The 19,695-nt window shown below is 36.0% G+C and overlaps 1 protein-coding gene across 1 annotated transcript in view; it reads left to right on the top strand.

Annotated features, from left to right (window-relative positions):
- Positions 1 to 13,210, top strand: part of LOC131047683 (uncharacterized) — a 33,664-nt gene extending 20,454 nt beyond the window's left edge. Inside the window, exon 2 of the mRNA XM_057981478.2 lies at positions 13,095 to 13,210. Coding sequence (XP_057837461.2) covers positions 13,095 to 13,175 — 81 coding nt within the window. The 3' untranslated portion in view covers positions 13,176 to 13,210. The remainder of the gene's footprint in view (positions 1 to 13,094) is intronic.
- The last annotated feature ends 6,485 nt before the right edge of the window (positions 13,211 to 19,695 follow it).

Genomic DNA, 19,695 nt, shown 5'->3' with positions numbered 1-19,695 from the left:
GGACACATTTGAGGGTTTACTTGTAATGTCCCCTTAAGAAATTTACCATACTTTAATCCTGGGACAACAATTTTGACTTAAAATGAGAGTTATAATATATAATTTTACCAAATCTGAAAATATTTCATTATAATATTTAACTTAAAGATTCAAGAATAGTTCCAAAGATGGAACTTATCTTGATTCATTGTAATAATCTCCCTTGGATTGTCGTGACAAGGATCGATAATTCAAATCGTGTAATTGAGATTCTTTTCTAACTTACTTTGTAAGTTTGCACTTATGTATTCTCATACTTTTTTCTGAAACCTTTGGGTTTATTACTATTTATGAATCAAAGCTTTCCCATTAAACAACTGCTTCTTAACAATGTTGTTAATTAAGAAACTCGCTGCCTTCACTAATGCAATCATCACCTTAATATGATCCCCTCGTAATATATAAATCCTTGCATTTGAACTTTCACTATGAATGCTAGACCATCTCTATGTTGCCCTTCCTTAATCACGCTACCACACTAATGAGGAGTATAGACAAATTTGCCATCATGGTCTTTATTAAGTTGATGAAATGCTTTTGTAATAAACTTAAGTGCTTCGTAATCCTCTTTATGAAGCGTGACTTCATAATTGTTGACTTTTCCATGATTGCTTTATAATTACCGTTGCATATAAGCATTGCCTTGTATAATGTTAATTGCCGCTCTTAGCACATCATAGCCTTTTGTACTTATTTTAATCACCAATAAGACTTTTTCTTTCACCCTCCCGTATTTATCTTCATACTTATTATCCTTCTTATGATAGTTCCATGCCCTTAATAATGATTGCTTCCCTATATTTCGATACATATCTCTCTCCCTTTGCTTGATATTGGGAATACGAAACTCCAAGTTATTTTATTTACAATAGGCTTCCGTCTAGACTCATCGCAACTTCATGATGAATGATGGGCGCTGGAAATGTCTGGTATGGGTGTAGGATATTGAAGTGACAATTCATGGATTACATTTTGTGGTTCCTTTGATTATAGAGATGAAGATATGTATCAAATGGGCTTCTAATTCCTTACTGTCAAGTATATTGATTACTATGTATGGTGTCTTTATTCATAAAATATAGCTGCATTTTTTCATCTATTTTGCTACTTCGAGTGCTGCATATAAACTCCCTTGAGCGAACCAGATAAGAGTAAGACAAAGATAATCCTCCAAGGTCGATGCTCACTTCAATGATCCACTAAGGGAATGCATATCCGTATATTTCTTCTCCCTCCTTGTAATTAATTCAAACAAACTTATATATGATAGAAGAGACACGTTTCCTCATAATGTTGCCTTTCCTTATGCAAAACACACCCCTTCAAGACAATTGGCAATTGGTGTTGTAACACATCAATTGCCGCCTTTGTTATTATAAACAATGTCAATTAATTTGTAATTAGTTTAGTATTGGTGGCAAATTGTTGAAATGTCTTTAATAGCTCATCTCCTTTGATATGACTTAATCTAATGGAGGCATCCCATTGATACTTGGTGATGAGTATCTATTATCGATATTTGCCACATTCTTAACTTATTGATCTGGTATGATAAATCGATTATTTACGGTGGGCATGCTGAACTGGTCATTAAATGATGCCTTCATTGACTTCATCAATTTACTGGGTTGATACTTGTCTTCAAAGTTATTCCCTTTCTTTATACCCTTGCCTCAGTGGATTGACCTATCCATCTTATTACCGATAATGTCTTATTGACTCTTGTATCATTACTTGGTCTTTATGTATGATTGTTCTTGTGCATAGATGATCGCTGGTTTTACTAACTTAATCCTTTAGCACACTAGAGTCCACAAATTTCTCTACTCGTTCTTCACCATGACATTTGATACAAATCTTTTATCGGCTCCTTTATTTGATTATCATTTTTGCGATTTTGTCTCTCTCAGAGACTTCACAAAATTGGTTTGTAGGTTGCAAGTATGGGGATATCACATTATCTTGCCTATTTGATGGTAGTTGTGGTACAATTGTTGTCACTTCATCTTGTCTTTGGAGCTTGTTCAAGACCAGTTTCCATTGGTTTCTTGTTTGTCACCTTCTATTGTAATTGGGTGTGTACTTGATTGGTTCATGATATCTTCATCATCCAAGGACTTGGTGACATATGAGCAGATTTCAAAGACATCATCATCCTTCATATGTATTCCACTTCCTAATTTTAATCTAGAATGGGAAACATTCTTGCATTTGTACTTGGTTTATCTTCTTTCCAAGGGGAGAAATGTTGTTTGTAGGCATTGGATTGTGTTTTAAATTCAAGCACTCACCATTTCTGGTAGACATTATCCATTATAGGGGGGCTATATAGTCTCATTTCCTTCCTATGAGGGGATTCTTGATTGTATATACATGATGTATGTAGTCCTTTAGGGGTGTGAATGAGTCCTTCATCCATGCATCTTGTTTGTTTCTATATGCATCTTGTTTGTTTCTATCTTTTGGAGATTAGTTTTCTCCTATGGGATTTTCTCTTTTTCTTTGTTTGTGAGAGATCTCATTTCATTACATTGCATTTGCATTTGTATATGGGTATTTAAAATGGTTTGTAGCTAGGACTTGTATTGCATTTTGCTCCTATTGCATAATAATCTTCTCCCTAAGTTGCACTTAAGGGGAGGGTGTTGAAGTAAATAATATTTACTCATGCTTGAGTTTACTTAGGCATTTATCTTTTTAGGCTTGCATTTAATATTTCCCAAGTGCATTGATATTTGTAGTGGGGTAGTTGATGTTTACCTACCCTGGCATCCTATTGAGACACATGTCATTATCTTGTGCTCTCACCTCTCTTGCCTTTTGTTATGTAAGCAAGACCATTGTACATTATTCTTCTTTTCAAATTAATTCATCTTTTTGGTGAAATATCTTTCTCTCTCTGTGAAGGTTATATTGCAGGTTGTGTTTCTGGGAATGGAGTTTTACTCCAATAGGGATGCATACCTGTGCAACACAATGTAATAGTTGATAAATGAATTTTTGAAGAAAGTTCTAAAGTAATTTCATTAATGTTTTAATTAGGGAATTACACTAGTATGTTCTTGCATCCTATGAATTAGGGGATATTAGATATTATTGATAGTGTCAATGTAGAGCTTTAGACTAGTTTCAATGTGTTATGAAACTCTCTATTCATAGTTTCAAAGAGAAATTCCTTTGTTTACACAAATGATGAGATCATCAATAGAAGAGATTTCTAAATGTTTCACAATGTAGTATAACCTATTAGAAGATATGAAGCTAGTGTTGTCATTTGTAAAATATGTAGATTTTTCTTTTGCAAACTACTTGAAGTGGATAAAAACAAAGTGGGGACAAGTGAAGGGGAAAGAGAAAATATCCCTACAAAGTGAAGAGCATGTGGAACCAAAATCACAACTAGCATCAAAGTCTAAATCATCTAGAAAGACATAATTCAGGATTAACTCAAAAGAAGGCTCGCAGAAGAAGGGGTATCATGTACCCCCTTGGAAGACCACACTTTTAGTCATCTCAAAGAAGAAAAATAAAGATATCAAAAGCGAGTTGAGAAGAAAGAGGCTGCACTTTTGTTACAAATGAACCATGGGAGTTAAGCCATGGATGTCAAGGCAAAAATGAAATGATGTCAGATGAAGAGTTAGAGAAACATGCTAGAGAGTTGGAAGAAAGATGATGGAACCTAAACTTATGATGTGTGTTGTTGGGCACAGTTTGCTTGAAGAAGAAAAAGAAAAGAGAATGAAATATAGGTTCAACATCACAATGAAATCTGCATTGGATGTTGTAGGTAACGATTCTTCCATAAATATTTCAGTGCTCTTTGATGACCTCTCACCTCTAAGAAGTGTTTGTTAATGGAAGATCAACATTTATTAGAAATTTAAGTCATTAACTTTTTAGGAAGGAATGCACAAATCCCTTGTATGAGGACAAAAGTCCTGTCCAAGGAGTAGAAGGGATAAATGACACCACTCATGGAAGGGAGTGTATAAATTCACTATATGAACGAGAGATTATAATTGTTGGGCACGAGTCAGAAGATAATTTGAAGCTGAAAGGATGTGAAAGAGAGCAGGTGTTAAAGGAATATTAGATACAATTGGAAGGTATGGGATGTAATGCAGGAAGAGATCTTGTTTTATTTTTGATAGTGCAGATCCTTATTCATGCAATTAGGTGAAAGATGGGCGAAACAACGATGGAGAATTCTGATCGAATGGTTATGACTTTTAATATAGAAAATAAAACTATTATATCAAAAATCCAAGAAGATCCAAAATATGTTTCGGGGGCTATACCCTGGTGTGATTAAAATCCTGAAAGTTGTGGAGAAAATGTGGGGGGAGAGGCCTATAATAGAGCACTCAACCCTCTTAAGAGTACTCACATCCTTTAAGAAAAGGAGGAATCCCCTTAAGAGGACTCACATCCTTTAAGAAAAGGAGGAATCCCCTTAAGAGGGTTGACTTCTTAAAGAAAGAGGGGTGTTCATTTAATCTTTAAATAAAATATATCAAATATTAATAAAAATAAAAAATATATAATATTTTAAATAATTAATAAAGTATATAAAAAATACTTAAAAAATTATAAAAAATATTATATGAGAAATAAATGAGAACCAACAAATTTGGAAAAAGGTAGATGCTTAATTGAAATCGATAAAATGGTCACACAAAAATTCCAAGAAGCAGGTAAGAGGAGGCCTTGTTGTGACATTTTCACAGATCGCCCCATTGTAAATGGGGACCTCCACTTTTTTCCGCTTTCTAGGTTAGTTTCTGAGTCTTTTAGCTATTAGCTTTTCATTTGAAGAAGTGTAGTTGGTCAAGAGCCAATCAAGTCAAGTCTCTCTAGTGAGGTCAGTCAGTTTTCAAGGTTTAAGAAGTGAATGGTTCACATCTTTGTTCGCTCTAATGGAATGAAATCCAAAATTTGGCTAAGGCATGAAAACAAGCTTGTTGTTCTAGGCTAGAACACCAGTCGTTCTAGGCTAGAACCGTTTTGTCCTTTGACTTAGAGCATTTATACCTTTGCATGATCAAGCAGTTCTAGGCTAGGAAGCTATTCGTTCTAGGCTAGAAAGCTTCTTGTTCTAGGCTAGAACGCCTTGTCCTTTGACCAAGGACGTTTCGTCCTTTGACTGTGATGATCTATGAGTGGAGTGATCTCTTCTAGCAAGCAAAGTTCACTTTGATGAAGAAAGATGATGTTGCCTTGAACTACAAAATGATGCAATTCATTTAACAGGTGCAATGAACGAAGATGATGATATACATGCAAGGCATAACATTGGTTTGATAAGTTCACATAATATGTGGCATGATTAGATAGCACCTTTCAAGGCTAAACCATCACACCTCTAAATTGTTAAATTTGTGCCCTAGATCAGTAATCAGATTTGTAACATTTAATTATGCCCTAGTTTATTAATCAGATTTGTAACATTTGATTATGCCCTAGTTTATTAATCAGATTTGTAACATTTGATTATGCCCTAGTTTATTAATCAGATTTGTAACTTAGTAAACTATAATCAAGTAAACTCAAGAATGAAACAAGAAACCAAGAGACAAACACAAATACCCTGGGAAAACCTCCAAGGAGGAAAAACCCAGCATTAAAGACCCACAGGTCAGATTATGTATTCACTCTTATTGCACAAATACAATACTTAGCTTGCTTTTCTGAATCTGATCTTTATATATCAGATCTGCCCTTTTTGCATGTTTCAAGAGTGCACCAAAATGCCCTATATCCTCTTGAATAAGTTCGCCCAATCCTTGGACAAGTTCGCACAATCCTTGGATAAGTTCGCACAACCTTCTTTAGTGATTTCGCACTTCTTGTTTGCAGAGCTAATTCGTTGATTTCATGGGTGATTGAATTGTGTTTGCACTTTAACTTTATTTATATGGATCTTTTGACCAAGGTCAGCCTCAATCCTTTTTGGCGCCAATTTATATTTTGTGGCGTGAGGCCTTTTTGGTGTAGCGTGGAGGATGGGGCTGGACTTGTCTTGGGGCCACGCTACCCCTTAAAGATAGGACCTAGTCCTAAATGGGTTCGGATGTTGCCTTAAGGCAATCCAAACCCATCTTTCCCTAGTTATAAACAACACTCCCTCTTAACTAGGGAAGAAGAGAATACATAATCTGAACCTTTAGAGTTCCATCTAGCACACAAGCATAGGATGGTTCTAGCACACAAGCATAGAAAGTGTAATACACAAGTGGGTCTTTACATGATTTACAATTTTCCATCTAGCACACAAGCATAGATTGAATACTTTTCATTCTTGCACACAAGCAAAGAATGATCAAAGCGCAACAGATAGATTCACTGAGATTGGAGCTCCCTCTCAACCAGGGTTTCATTTTCCACAATACCAAGTCTGTCTCTGAAGTATTCGAACTTCACTCTGGATAAGGGTTTGGTAAGGATATCCGCAACCTGTTCATCTATGCTAATATACTTTAGCTGAATGGCGCCTCTTTGCACCATATCCCAAATGAAGTGATAGTGCGTTTCCACATGTTTGGACCGGTCATGGAACACAGGATTTACTGACATCTTTATACAACTTTGATTATCACAATGAATGGTGGTATGACCACTAGCTTGACCAAATAACCCAACAAGGAGTTTGCGAAGCCACACTGCTTCTCTGGATGCAACGGATGCTGCAATGTACTCAGCTTCTGTAGTGCTTAATGCTACGGAAGATTGCTTTCTACATGCCCAAGAGATCACTGCAGAGCCCAAATTGAAGCAGATACCCGAAGTACCTTTTTTGTCCTTGACACTTCCTGCCCAATTTGAATCTGAATAGCCTTCCAAGAAGATTGAGGTATTAAGTGAATACTTCAGTCCATAACCAATAGTGCCACGTAGGTATCTTAGAATGTGCTTGGTAGCCACCAGGTGAACACGTTTAGGCAAGCTCATGAACTGACTGAGGGCGTTCACAGCATAACAGATATCTAGCCTTGTATTGACTAGATACATCAAGGATCCAATCAACTGCCTGTACTCAGATGGATCTGCAAAATCAGAGTTAGCTGCAGAAATACTTAATTTCTTTAAGTTAGATTCCATAGGAGTATGCATGGGTTTACAATCCATCATTCTAAATCTTTTCAGAATATCAATAGTATATTTTCCTTGACTTAGAAAAATTTCATTGGAATTTTGCCATACTTCTAACCCTAGGAAGTAATGCATTAGACCTAAATCCTTCATTTCAAATTCTGAGGCTAATTCTTTCTTACATCTTATGATTAGTTTATTTTCACCAGTGAGAAATAAATCATCCACATACAAAACCAAAATAAGAATATCATCATTATAAACCTTCAAGTAAATGTTAGCATCAGCATCATTCTTACGAAATCTTAAGCTTAGTAAATACTTATCAATTCTTTCATACCAAGCACGAGGAGCCTGTTTGAGCCCATATAAGGCTTTCTTCAACCTGCAAACATGAGAATCTCTTTTATGGATTACATAACCTTCTGGTTGCTCAATATAGACTTCCTCATCAATGACACCATTGAGGAAGGTTGTCTTAACGTCCATTTGATGCAGTTCCCAACCTTTGGCTGCAACAATAGCTATTATAGATCTAATAGAAGTATATCTAGCAACAGGAGCAAAAGTTTCTTCATAATCTATTCCTTCCTTTTGGGAAAAACCACGAGCTACAAACTTAGCTTTGTATTTTTCAATACTACCATCAACATTATGCTTAATTTTAAACAACCATTTAGAGGAAACAACAGACTTACCTTTGGGTCTCGGTACAATGTCCCAGACATCATTCTTGATGATAGACTCATACTCTTCATCCATAGCTGATTTCCAAGCATGATGGGACATAGCTTCTTCGACATTGTGAGGTTCAGACTCAATGATATTACACATCACAGAAATGTAGTTGGCGTGGTTTTGGAGTCTCCTGCTATCTCTAAAGGTTCCTTTGGGGGCAACAAATCCTTCAGCATCTTGAATCGTGTTTCTAAGCCAAAGTGGTCTCTTCTTGCAGACCACAATATCCTGAGGTATATCGGTAGAGTCCATGGGTTCTGTTGGGTCATTCTGAACTTCCTGATCCGGAAGGTTAGTGGACTCCTCCTGTATCTCAGGGTTAGCATCAACTATTGAATCTTGATTTTCAATCACCATATCATTATTGTCAAATAATGAACCTTTAGATCTTTTGAAAGCAATATCTTCTTCAAAAGTTACATCTCTACTTACCTCAAAATACCTTTGACCTGAAATGTAGATCCTGAAGGCTTTGGAAGATTCGTTGTATCCCACTAAGATGCCTTTCTTTCCAGATGGATCCAACTTGGTTCGTTTTTCTTTAGGCACATGAACATACACCCGGCTCCCGAATATCCTTAGGTGGTTGATGTCAGGTTTGATTCCTGTAAAGGCTTCTTCAGGAGTTACATCCTTTAGAGCACGATGAGGACATCTATTCTGAATATAAACTGCTGTTTTGGATGCTTCTGCCCATAGAAAAGGTTGCAGGTCTTGATCATGGATCATGGCTCTTGCAGCTTCAACAATGGTCTTGTTCTTTCTTTCAGCAACTCCATTTTGCTGAGGATTGTAGGGAACACAAAACTCCCTCTTAATTCCTGCCTTAACACAAAAGTCATAGAAACTACCTGAGGTGTATTCACCTCCATTGTCAGACCTTAAACATTTAATTCGATTTCCTGTAGTGTTTTCAACTAAGGCTTTGAATTCTTTAAATTTGTTTAGGACTTCTTCAAACTCTTTAGATTTAAGAAAGTAGATCCATGTTTTCCTAGAGAAATCATCTATGAAGAAAACATAATACAGGAAACCGCTAGGAGATGCCATAGGCCCACATAAATCTGAATGAATAAGTTCTAACTTTTCTTTAGCCCACTATCGCTTTTATGAAAAGGATTCTTTACATTCTTACCCATTGCACAACCTTTACAAGCATCATCATGAGATAAACTAATTTTAGGCATACCTTTAACCATTTTATCGAGAGTGGGAAGAGCTTGAAAGTGTAGATGTCCAAGTCTTCTATGCCATAGTTCGCATGATTCAGGGGCCTCATGGATGAGAGCTTGAATTGGATTAGCTGCAAGCTTATATAAACTATCACATCTATTTCCAATAACACGAGTAGTTTTGAAATTAGATTTCTTAGACCAAGCGAGTACTTTCCCTTCAAAAAATGCTATTTCCAAACCCTTATCTTCTAAGGCAGAAATGGAAATAAGATTTATTTTAATACCAGGTACAAAAAGAATATCACAGAGTTGTAAGGAAATACCAGAATCTAGTTTTAAAGAGGTAGTACCAGAACCTTTTACCGAGTATCGAGCATCATCACCGATTACTACATGAAGGTTGGTGTCTTTTTCAATCAAATCTGAAAGATGCTCACGAAAACCTGAGATGTGTCTGGAGGCACCACTGTTAAGTATCCACGTATTACTGTCCGTAGGAACATTGCTGGATAGAGCAAAGATAAGAAGATAATCCTCACTTTGTTCGACAACTTCATTTAAATTGACTTCCCTTTCCTTGGGATCATTCTGACAATCTCTGGCATAGTGACCATACTTATTGCATCTGAAGCAACGAATATGGGAGGAATCTCTTGACTTCTTCCTTGGATCATAGGGGGAGGATCTAAAGTCTTTGCTTCTCTTTTCTTTCTTCCAATGTCCACCTTTCCTAGATTTAGCTAAGAGAACATGATTATCTTTGTGAGAGTTCTTGAGTTTTCCTCTTACCTCAATTCGAGATTCCTCTTCAATGCAATCAGATTGAAGACGCTCAAAGTTGGGACGATCGGCTCTTCCACCAATGCTACGAATGAATGGTTCCCATTCATCAGGTAGACCATTTAATGCAATCATAACAAGATCTTTATCCGAAATTTGGCAATCAAGAGTACTTAGCTTGTCCTTTAGTTCATTGATCTTCATGAAGTAGGCTATGATTGAGTCTTCTTCTTTCATTTTCATGTGAAGAAGCTGCTGTCTTAGAGCAAGGGCCTTGCTGAGGTTGTTGAGTTCATGCATCCCTTCCAAGTGTTTGATCATTTCCCGGGCAGACGCAAATTTTGATATGACAGTGACAAGGTGATTCTTGACGGATTCAATTATGATCTTCCTAGCCTTGAGGGAGTCTTTCTTGAACTGCTTCAGCTCTTCAGCATCTTCTAGAGGGGACAGCCTTTCTTCTTCTACGAATTTCAGCAGATCATTCTCTTCAAAGATCAATAGAATACAGACTTTCCAAGCAGCAAAATCAAGGGCTCCATCAAGTCTATCTTCAGCCCTCAAACCTAACATTTTAATTTGAAAACAAACAACAACTATATGCAACAAATGATTTACTAAAATCTGAAGTTAGTGACACCTTAGCTCTAATACCATGTTAATTTTGTGCCCTAGATCGTAATCAGATTTGTAACATTTAATTATGCCCTAGTTTATTAATCAGATTTGTAACATTTGATTATGCCCTAGTTTATTAATCAGATTTGTAACTTAGTAAACTATAATCAAGTAAACTCAAGAATGAAACAAGAAACCAAGAGACAAACACAAATACCCTGGGAAAACCTCCAAGGAGGAAAAACCCAGCATTAAAGACCCACAGGTCAGATTATGTATTCACTCTTATTGCACAAATACAATACTTAGCTTGCTTTTCTGAATCTGATCTTTATATGTCAGATCTGCCCTTTTTGCATGTTTCAAGAGTGCACCAAAATGCCCTATATCCTCTTGAATAAGTTCGCCCAATCCTTGGACAAGTTCGCACAGTCCTTGGATAAATTCGCACAGCCTTCTTTAGTGATTGCGCACTTCTTGTTTGTAGAGCTAATTCGCTGATTTCATGGGTGATTGAATTGTGTTTGCACTTTAACTTTAATATGGTTCTTTTGACCAAGGTCGGCCTCAATCCTTTTTGGCGCCAATTTATATTTTGTGGCGTGAGGCTTTTTTGGTGTAGCGTGGAGGATGGGGCTGGACTTGTCTTGGGGCCACGTTACCCCTTAAAGATAGGACCTAGTCCTAAATGGGTTCAGATGTTGCCTTAAGGCAATCCGAACCCATCTTTCCCTAGTTATAAACAACATAAATTGTTCATACAAGGCGCATTCAATGTGAGTTTTAAAACTAAAAGATGATTTCAAATGGTAAATGCAAGGCTTTAAGGAAAACATTTAAAATTGGTGACTTCAATTTAATTCGATCAGTGCAAGCCATTTAATCTAATATAGCTGGTTGTTCTCATTTAATTCATTTTTTTTTAAGTTCTAGACTCAGGCTATAAATGATGATTACAATGCATTCAATGCATGCGGATTGCATTTACAAATGGTTGCAAAGCTATTTCATTTAATGTTTTAAATTGCAAAACTCGAAGTCCTTTATTGGAATTGATTGCAATGCATGTAATGAGTGGTGATTGCATTTCATAAGGTAATTGTAATGCATTTAATGAGAGTGAAAAAATAAAATTGATTCATTCCCCAAAGCACCATGATTTTGAATAAGGTGCTTTCATTTACAATCTGAAAGTGAAGATCACAAATCATCAAATGAATGCACTCAACTTGCCCCATTGTTTTAATTACAACGCATTCAATGAAAGTTACCGAGGGCCTGTGATGGAGTACCGAGTTTCTTAAAAAGGCAATTAGACAGATGTGTTGGTCATTGCATTTGATCAACACACAAAATCGATGATCTTCATATACAACGATTCTGCCCTAATGAGCAAACTTATTCTTGGCTGCAATTATTATCGCAAACAGATATTGAGGCCATCTCAATGCGATTTTAGGGACTGTGAAGTGATTCTGATTTGTCTTCATTTTCCAGCGATTTGGGATCATCATTTGGCAGTGAATTCATCTCAACACACACAGCGACTTCATTTAGAGACAGCGAATTGGTAGCTGTGAGCATCATTATATCCCTTGGCTGAAGCAACTCCATAAGCTGGAACAGCTATTACATTTTACATAAGCGAGTTGATCTGCGATCCTATCATTGGCATGTGATCCAGGTTACGCCAAACATCCCTAGCTACAACGAACTCATCTTGTTCACAGTGAATTAACCTCATTTTGATCAGCGAATCTGATTTAAGGCAGCAATTTAATCATACATATCAGTCGAGTTTGTCATTGATAGGAGTCGTATTCATTCCATGGTGATCAGTGATTTTTTTATCAAAACAAAAGGCGAGATTGCTGAGGCATCAAATTTGTTCATCTTCCACAGTGAACTGACCTTTCCAGACAGCGAACCTGTCATCAAAGAGAACGATATTATATTTATCAGCGACAGTGATCTTATCATTGATCAACAAGTAAAGGGAAATCATCATTTCTACATCGGCATTGGCTTGATAAGGGGCAATTTTGCCCAGTCATCAATCAAATTGAAGTTTCCAGCTATAATTAAATCAATTTGCAGGTCTGAATCGACTAATATTTGATCATTTCTACTGAAATGAGACCTTATTTAAGTGCTGGTATACCTTGTCATTTATCAATTTTCATTTTAGAGGTGTTTATTTAGTATGTTTTGACCTTCTTTGAGCATTGACAAGGATTCATTATTAGTAATGGTGATCATAAAAAAAAAAAAATATTCCGAAATTCATATTTATTTCATTTAGAGTAAGAAAAAAGAATGAGATCCATTTCTTTTTGTTCATGGTCCATATATTCCTACGTTTCGATCGAATTTATCTTCGGCATAGAAAAATAAAATGCAACTTTCATAGAATAAAGCGACCATACCAGCAAGATTTAATGTGGGAGCCGGGATTATTAAAAAGAATGATGCACTTTCCTTTTCTATTGGGAAAGAAAAAAAGATGACGGAATGATTCATAAATTTCCTTTTGTTTCATGTTAAGGGTTAGATGAGCATGTTTTAATTGAGGGTTATGAATCCTAGCATAGACAATTACGTTGTTTGCAAGCAAATATCATTTCACAAAATTAATTTGAACAACTGTTATAGGATGAAGGAGGCAAGGACAATCCGTTGAAGGCAATGACAAGGACCGTCGAAGACAAGAACAAGGTCTGTCCAGGGCAATGATCACTTGTCTTGATCACTTGCATTCTTCTGAAACTATCTCTTGTCTTGATCACTTGCATTCTTGAGCTTCCATCTGGCTATACTGACAATGATTCTTGGATTTCCGAAGGAAATTCAAAATTGTGAAAATTTCATCCTTGAATGTTTGATGTTGATTGCTATCCTTTGCCTTGATGTTGCATTGGTCTTACTCCTTGTGTCACTTTTCCATTGTGATGATCTTCTTGTTGTATATGAGCTTGATAATTTTGAGTATCAAGAGATATGCCCCATTCATCTACAACTTGTGATGAGTTACGAAGATCAAGCAAGTTGAGGTGGCACCCAGTCATCGCTTATCCATTCACATCTAATCAAGATAAGGCGTCCAAATTCAATGCACCTAACTCATCCATCAAAGAAGATAAACTAGCTTTAGATCTTTTGTTTTGTTACTATTTATTTAGTCTATCATGTTTTTATGAGTCTTTTTCATGTATTCTCTTTTATATCAAAAAGTGTTTAAAAATATTTTCTTTCTTTATTAAGCTTGTTATATCTGTAAAATTAGAATGTTTTAGTAGGAGCCTTGCAACACTCATGGATCCATGATCTACAATAAATCTAGCTAAAAGTCAATTGGATTCGACAACTTTTTTTTGTGAAAGGTGTTGCTATAATCAAAACAATGAAATAAAAGGCCTTCAATATTCTTTTAAATTTGAAGAAATTGGTTTTTGATGTTTTTTTGTGAGGATGTGTTGACGTGTATTTTGTACACCATCATACACAGAATAAAATACCTAAGGGCATCTTATCCTCTCTTGAGAAAATAGTCTCTAACTGCTGAAGATTCGCATAATGGATCAGTTAGGTAGACTCCAAGGTTCTTTTAGTAGGGTCTCTACGTGTGGACAAGCTTCAGTGGTATGATGTGATTTGCTGGGATCACAAGGGGACTTACATTGAACTTCCGATCTGCTTTGCTGGACACAGGCTCTTACTAACTTGGATTTGAAAAAATGAAAAAAGGATAAGGGCGAAGAGAGGATCTAATCCTAATACTAAGAATGTAGGAGCAATGACTTGATTTTTGATGAAACTTCAACTAGATCTTGTTTTGACATCAATGGAACATCTACACAAGGCTAGTGCGATCTTCTAAGGGAAGCTTTATGATGTTCAAATCATCACCGCAGGCATAGATACCATCCAAGTTGATGCATATCAATGAAGAGGCGACAAATTGAAATTGAGCTTAAGCTAAATGATTCCAGTTGACTACACAAGGCAAGTCTGCAATCAACAAACTGCTAGTAGTATGGATATACGAATTCCACCATCAATCAATCACATTTCCTCCATTCATCTAATCATCTACCATCTAAGATTAAAGACTCAACAAGAAACCATACAAATTGCAAGAAAACGACATATTTCACCATTACTTCAATGAAAATGGAGTTTGTTTACAATCAATGGCAACAATTTCTTGCCTTGTCCTCCTATTCTACTCTAATTACTATTCTATCAACTATATTCTAACTCTTCCAACTATTTACATGCTATCTCTAACTTATTGCTAATTAGCTTTTACAAATGAAATGCCTGGGCTTATATAGTGCCCACAATACAATTTGATGGCTTAGATCAATGGCCAAGATTCAACAATGAAAACCCTAATTAGGGTTTGTTACAACCATTACATAACATTTAATGCTTGACCAATGACAAAATTGTATTGCTTGGACACATGTCCCTTCTAGAAAAATCGACCAATGGATAGCCGGGGTAGGTACATCGGAGTTTGTGCCACCTTCCATGAGTTAAGTATATTGAATCTGGACATGCTGAGGTGGACCTCACTGATTGGAGAAATGATGACTAGGACGCCACCTCATCTGACACTTGTAGCTTGCTAGATATTCAATTTGATGTCGTTGAGAGGCTATCTTTAATTAACTCTTGTTCTAACTCCTTTTGTCCTTGATGTGCAGGATGATGATGTACCTTGCCTTGGAACGCTGGATTGAAAGAGGTCGCCCTTGTCCTGGCGAAGACCGTCCTGGATCCGGCTTGATTTTCCTTGAAGAGACCTCCATTTGATGCCTACACAACATTTCAAAATTAGTACCATGATTTTGCAATATATAACATAGATTAGATTAATTTTTAGGAAACTTCATAATAAATCCTTGAGTTATTATTTCCTAAAAAACAATTGGGCTACTGGAATTCAAAATTTCAAAATTCAAAATTTAAGCTATGACGATCTAAAATTCAAAATTAAAACAATAAAACCAAATCCCCATACCTCACTAGAGAACTAACTCTAGAATGCAAAATGAATAAAATTCGCCCAGGCAAAATTGAAATTCGATAGTCTTGATGTGATCTTCAAAAGAACGTTCCTCTTATCAACTTCGCCACCCTTCAAGTCTTGGACGTGATCTCTAATGCCTTGGCAAATTCGCTCAAGTGGAAACTTTTAGATTCGCACCACCTTGGATAACCTTGGCACCACCTTGCTTTGTAAACTCCAAATCGCACTTTGAACACAATTTCGCACCTTCTCAAATCGCATGTGAATGAAGAATGATAATGTGAAAATGAAGATTCTCACCCTCCCTTTATAGCGCTCACCTCATACTTACCTTAAGGCCGACTTGGTAATAATAAAGCAATTATAAATGATTTTTAATAAATAACAAAGGCCGACCTTCATAAAATAAACTCAAGCGCTCCATTTTTATTGCAAACAATAATTAATTAATTAAATTTCCTTGTTTATTAATTAATAAATTCGATTTTTTTTTACAAGGCAAAAATAATTAATTAATGTTTTGCGCAAATTTTAAATGCCATTTTAATTGAATTTTCAAAGATTATCGATTTTTAGCATTTAAAATAAATTCAAAAATGTTTGTTTGAATGCCAAATTGTGAAGGTGAAAGATACGTACCTCATTGCCCTGGTCCCTTGGAGAGGGACAGGAGCGATCCATCAATTTTGTCCTGATTCTTGCAATTTTGACGTTCAAAGTTCTCATCTCCACGTTGATTTTGCGATGTTTGTTGGGTCCTTCAAGCTTGAATGTCTTTCTTGTGCGAACAAGTGCATCTCATGACCATTATCGCCCTGGTCCCTTGGAGAGGGACAGGAGCGATCTCCATTCTTTTACGTGAGATTCTTCGTTCTTGATATCAATTCCTCGTCCATTATCCTTTAACAACGTTTTGAACCTTTTGCAAGTTTGTTTTGCCATGATCTTCGAAGGAAAATGAGTGCTTTGGCAAATATCGCCCTGGTCCCTTCCTGAGGGACAGGAGCGAACTGGGATATTTTAGTGCAAATCTTTCAATGTTGATGACCTTTGATGCTTTGTGCTTGACGAAGATGCCTTAAGACGTCCTTGCCACCTTGTTCTTCGCCTTGGAGTGTCTTGAATTTGGAGGGACGGCAATATAATCATCATATCGCCCTGGTCCCTTGGAGAGGGACAGGAGCGATCTTGGCTTTGTATGCTTCACTTCACTTTGTCACCTTCAAAAACTACCTCCAATGGCTTCGTAACGTACCTTTTCACTTATTCATGCCTTGGGATCCACTCAAACTGGGCAAGAAAATCATCTTAGACAAAAATCGCTCTGGTCCCTCCCTGAGGGACAGGAGCGAACTTAAGCATTTTGGTCCCTTGTTGGCGTTTCATAATCGTCAATTTATCTTAAACGCGTTCATTTTGCCTCCTTCCTTGCCTTCAAACGTAAACTTGACTCGATCTTTGCCTGAATTTTGTCTTGTGAAGAACTTCGCTCTGGTCCCTTGGTGAGGGACACGAGCGATTCGCCTTGGTCCCTTGGAGAGGGACAGGAGCGCTTTTCGCTCTGGACCCTTGGAGAAGGACACGAGCGAAATTTGACTTTTCGCACTCTCTATCAGGATATTTTTTATGGAATATAACATTTAAGTATAAGAACTTATACTTTAAGTTATATTCCATATATACTTTCAGGATGTTTGAGAGTGGTTTCAGACCTCCAGGAGTTATATTGCAAAATCTAGTTTTTGGAGGTTTTTCAGTTTCCAGACTTAGTCAAATTCAGGATCAGGGCATTCCAGACTTAGCCAAATTTCAGGGTCAGGACTTCAGACTTAGCCAAATTTCAGGGTCAGGACATCACTCAAGCCAGACTTGCTTATCCATGTGATCCCCGGGCGATGCTCAAAATGCACAGGCTAGCTAACAAAACCCTAAAAAACTTAAAAAAACAAACCCTAAAAAGCAAAAAACATGGGTCCCCATTTGCAATGGGGCGATGTGTGAAAACGTCACAACAGGATGAAGGCATATAAACTGATTTTATTCTATGATGGGATTTTCTAAGTTAGTTCTGTTAGTGTGAATATGGTACATTATCAAACTAGTTCATCTAGTTATCCACTTAGGTCCTTTTCACATTTTATTACTTAAGTTTACTTAGGGTCCACATGAGATATATACCACTTTTTGTCTGATTTCATAAGATGAAGACACTTGTCACAATCTTATGATAATTATCTACGTTATGTCTCATATCATAAAATCAAGATACTTGTCATAATCTTATGATATCGTATCTCTTCCCTTGGCCTATATAACCAAGGGGTTCGCTTTGCATTCTCAATTAAGCTCATTGTAAGTTTTGCATTCACTTGAGTAGAATACAATTTATTTTTGCTCATTTTTTATTTCTCTATTTGCTTTTCTTCATTCATTTGCGTCTTAGGTAAGGCCATTAATCCAAATCTTGCATGGTATTAGCGTTATTGAGTTATGGGTTAGCAATTTTTTGGGAATTTTTTTAGCGCTATTATATACAAAACACATGAGTATACTCTTCTCTTGCATCCTTGGATGATTAGGAGAATCATAAAATTGTGGAGAAAATACTAGTTTCGAGGGAGGGGGGGGCGGGAGAGAGTTCATACTTTGACTTGTTAGTTACAAGTCCTTTAAAGTTTTTCGGAGAAATCTTGAGCTCACCATTGAGTTCATAGTAGTTGAGAAAGTTAGAAGTACCCTTTGTTTTGCTTGATTTAGACATTGGAGGCTAGATTTGCAAAGGTTTGAGGTGGGAGGTTTGTTTCTAGATCTAGCAAAAGGTTATCGTTTCAGAACATTTTGGGTCAAATTCAACTCTGCCATTGCACTTAGAAAACCTAAATACTTTAAAATCAATTATCTAATTTTTGATTTTTGACATTTATCAAGTGGAGCAATTTTTTTTTTCCAAAAGTAATTCCACATTTTTCATGGTTTTTAAAAAAAAGTTAAGGCTTTAACTTTGTTTCATAAAATAAAGAAACTAGTTAAAACTTTACTTTTTTAAAATCAGAAATAAAAGGAAGTAATAAAATAAACATCTTTATGAGATGAAGTGTTGAAATAAAAGCCTTCACATGGTAGCATATTTAATGCCAAGACAAAATTTTAATGAGATTAAGTGTTGAAATTAAAACTTTCACATGGAAACATATTTAATGGCACAATAAAGTCTTTATGAGATAAAGTGTTGAAATAAAAATCTTCACATGACAGTTTATTTAATGCTAAGATAAGATCTTTATTTTTAGTTTTTTTCTTAAATTTGCCCCTTTAACCAAATTTTATCTAATATTTAACAATTTGCTAAAATTAGTAAATTTTGTATTTGGTTATAGATTAAAAAAAATAAAATGGTCTGAAATATTTGGTGGCTTCTGTATTTGAGGATAGCTAAATTTAGCAGCAGCTTAACTTGGTGATTTTTAAAAAAAAATCTTGACCCCTTTTCTTTGGCAAGTTGAGTTTTGAAGGTGAGTTTTGACGACGTTATCGTTTCAGAGCTCTAATTGTATTGCATTTTTTTTTTAATTTGGGCTAATTTTTTGTGCTCTATATGGTGATGAAGATGTTTTCCAATTTCAATGCACAAATTTTGAAAATTTACAAATTCTTACATGTGACATTGCTTTGTTCTTGTTTTGCAAACTTCAAAGCTGCATAACTTTTGCATATGACTTCAGATCAAGATGATTTTTTTTTAATCGCATAATTTTTCATGTGCTTTACAATGGTGTTGATTGTTTCACTTGGTATTGTACTAAAATCATACTTTCACTATAAATGTTTTTACAATAATTTATAAAAAGCATTGAAGTCTGATTCACTTAGTGTTTCTTATTGGTGGCAATTGTAATGGAACTAAAAATAAAGTGCCAAATCGTATTTATTTAGAGGGGGTTTCTTTGATTGAGTGAATTAAGGAGGTCTCTTGGTATGCTTTTGGTTTTATATCTTTTTCACTTATGTTCTATTTTCCTTCAAATGGTTCCATTTAAATTTTCATTGTTAACATTATACAATTACAATCAAAGAAACGGGACTCGGACTCGGACTCGGCTCGGACTCGGCAAGGCCGACTTGGGACTCGGCGTCAGACTCGGCTGGACTCGGGAAAGTGAAAAACTCAAGAAATTTAGAGATTTTTAAAGATTTAAAACTTGTTTCAGACACCCTTTA

This window comes from Cryptomeria japonica, chromosome 4 (assembly GCF_030272615.1).
Source record: "Cryptomeria japonica chromosome 4, Sugi_1.0, whole genome shotgun sequence".
In the NCBI taxonomy this organism is placed as follows: Eukaryota; Viridiplantae; Streptophyta; class Pinopsida; order Cupressales; family Cupressaceae; genus Cryptomeria; species Cryptomeria japonica.
The sequence above is the reverse complement of the archived record's forward strand: the minus strand, read 5'-3'. Positions and strand labels throughout refer to the sequence as shown.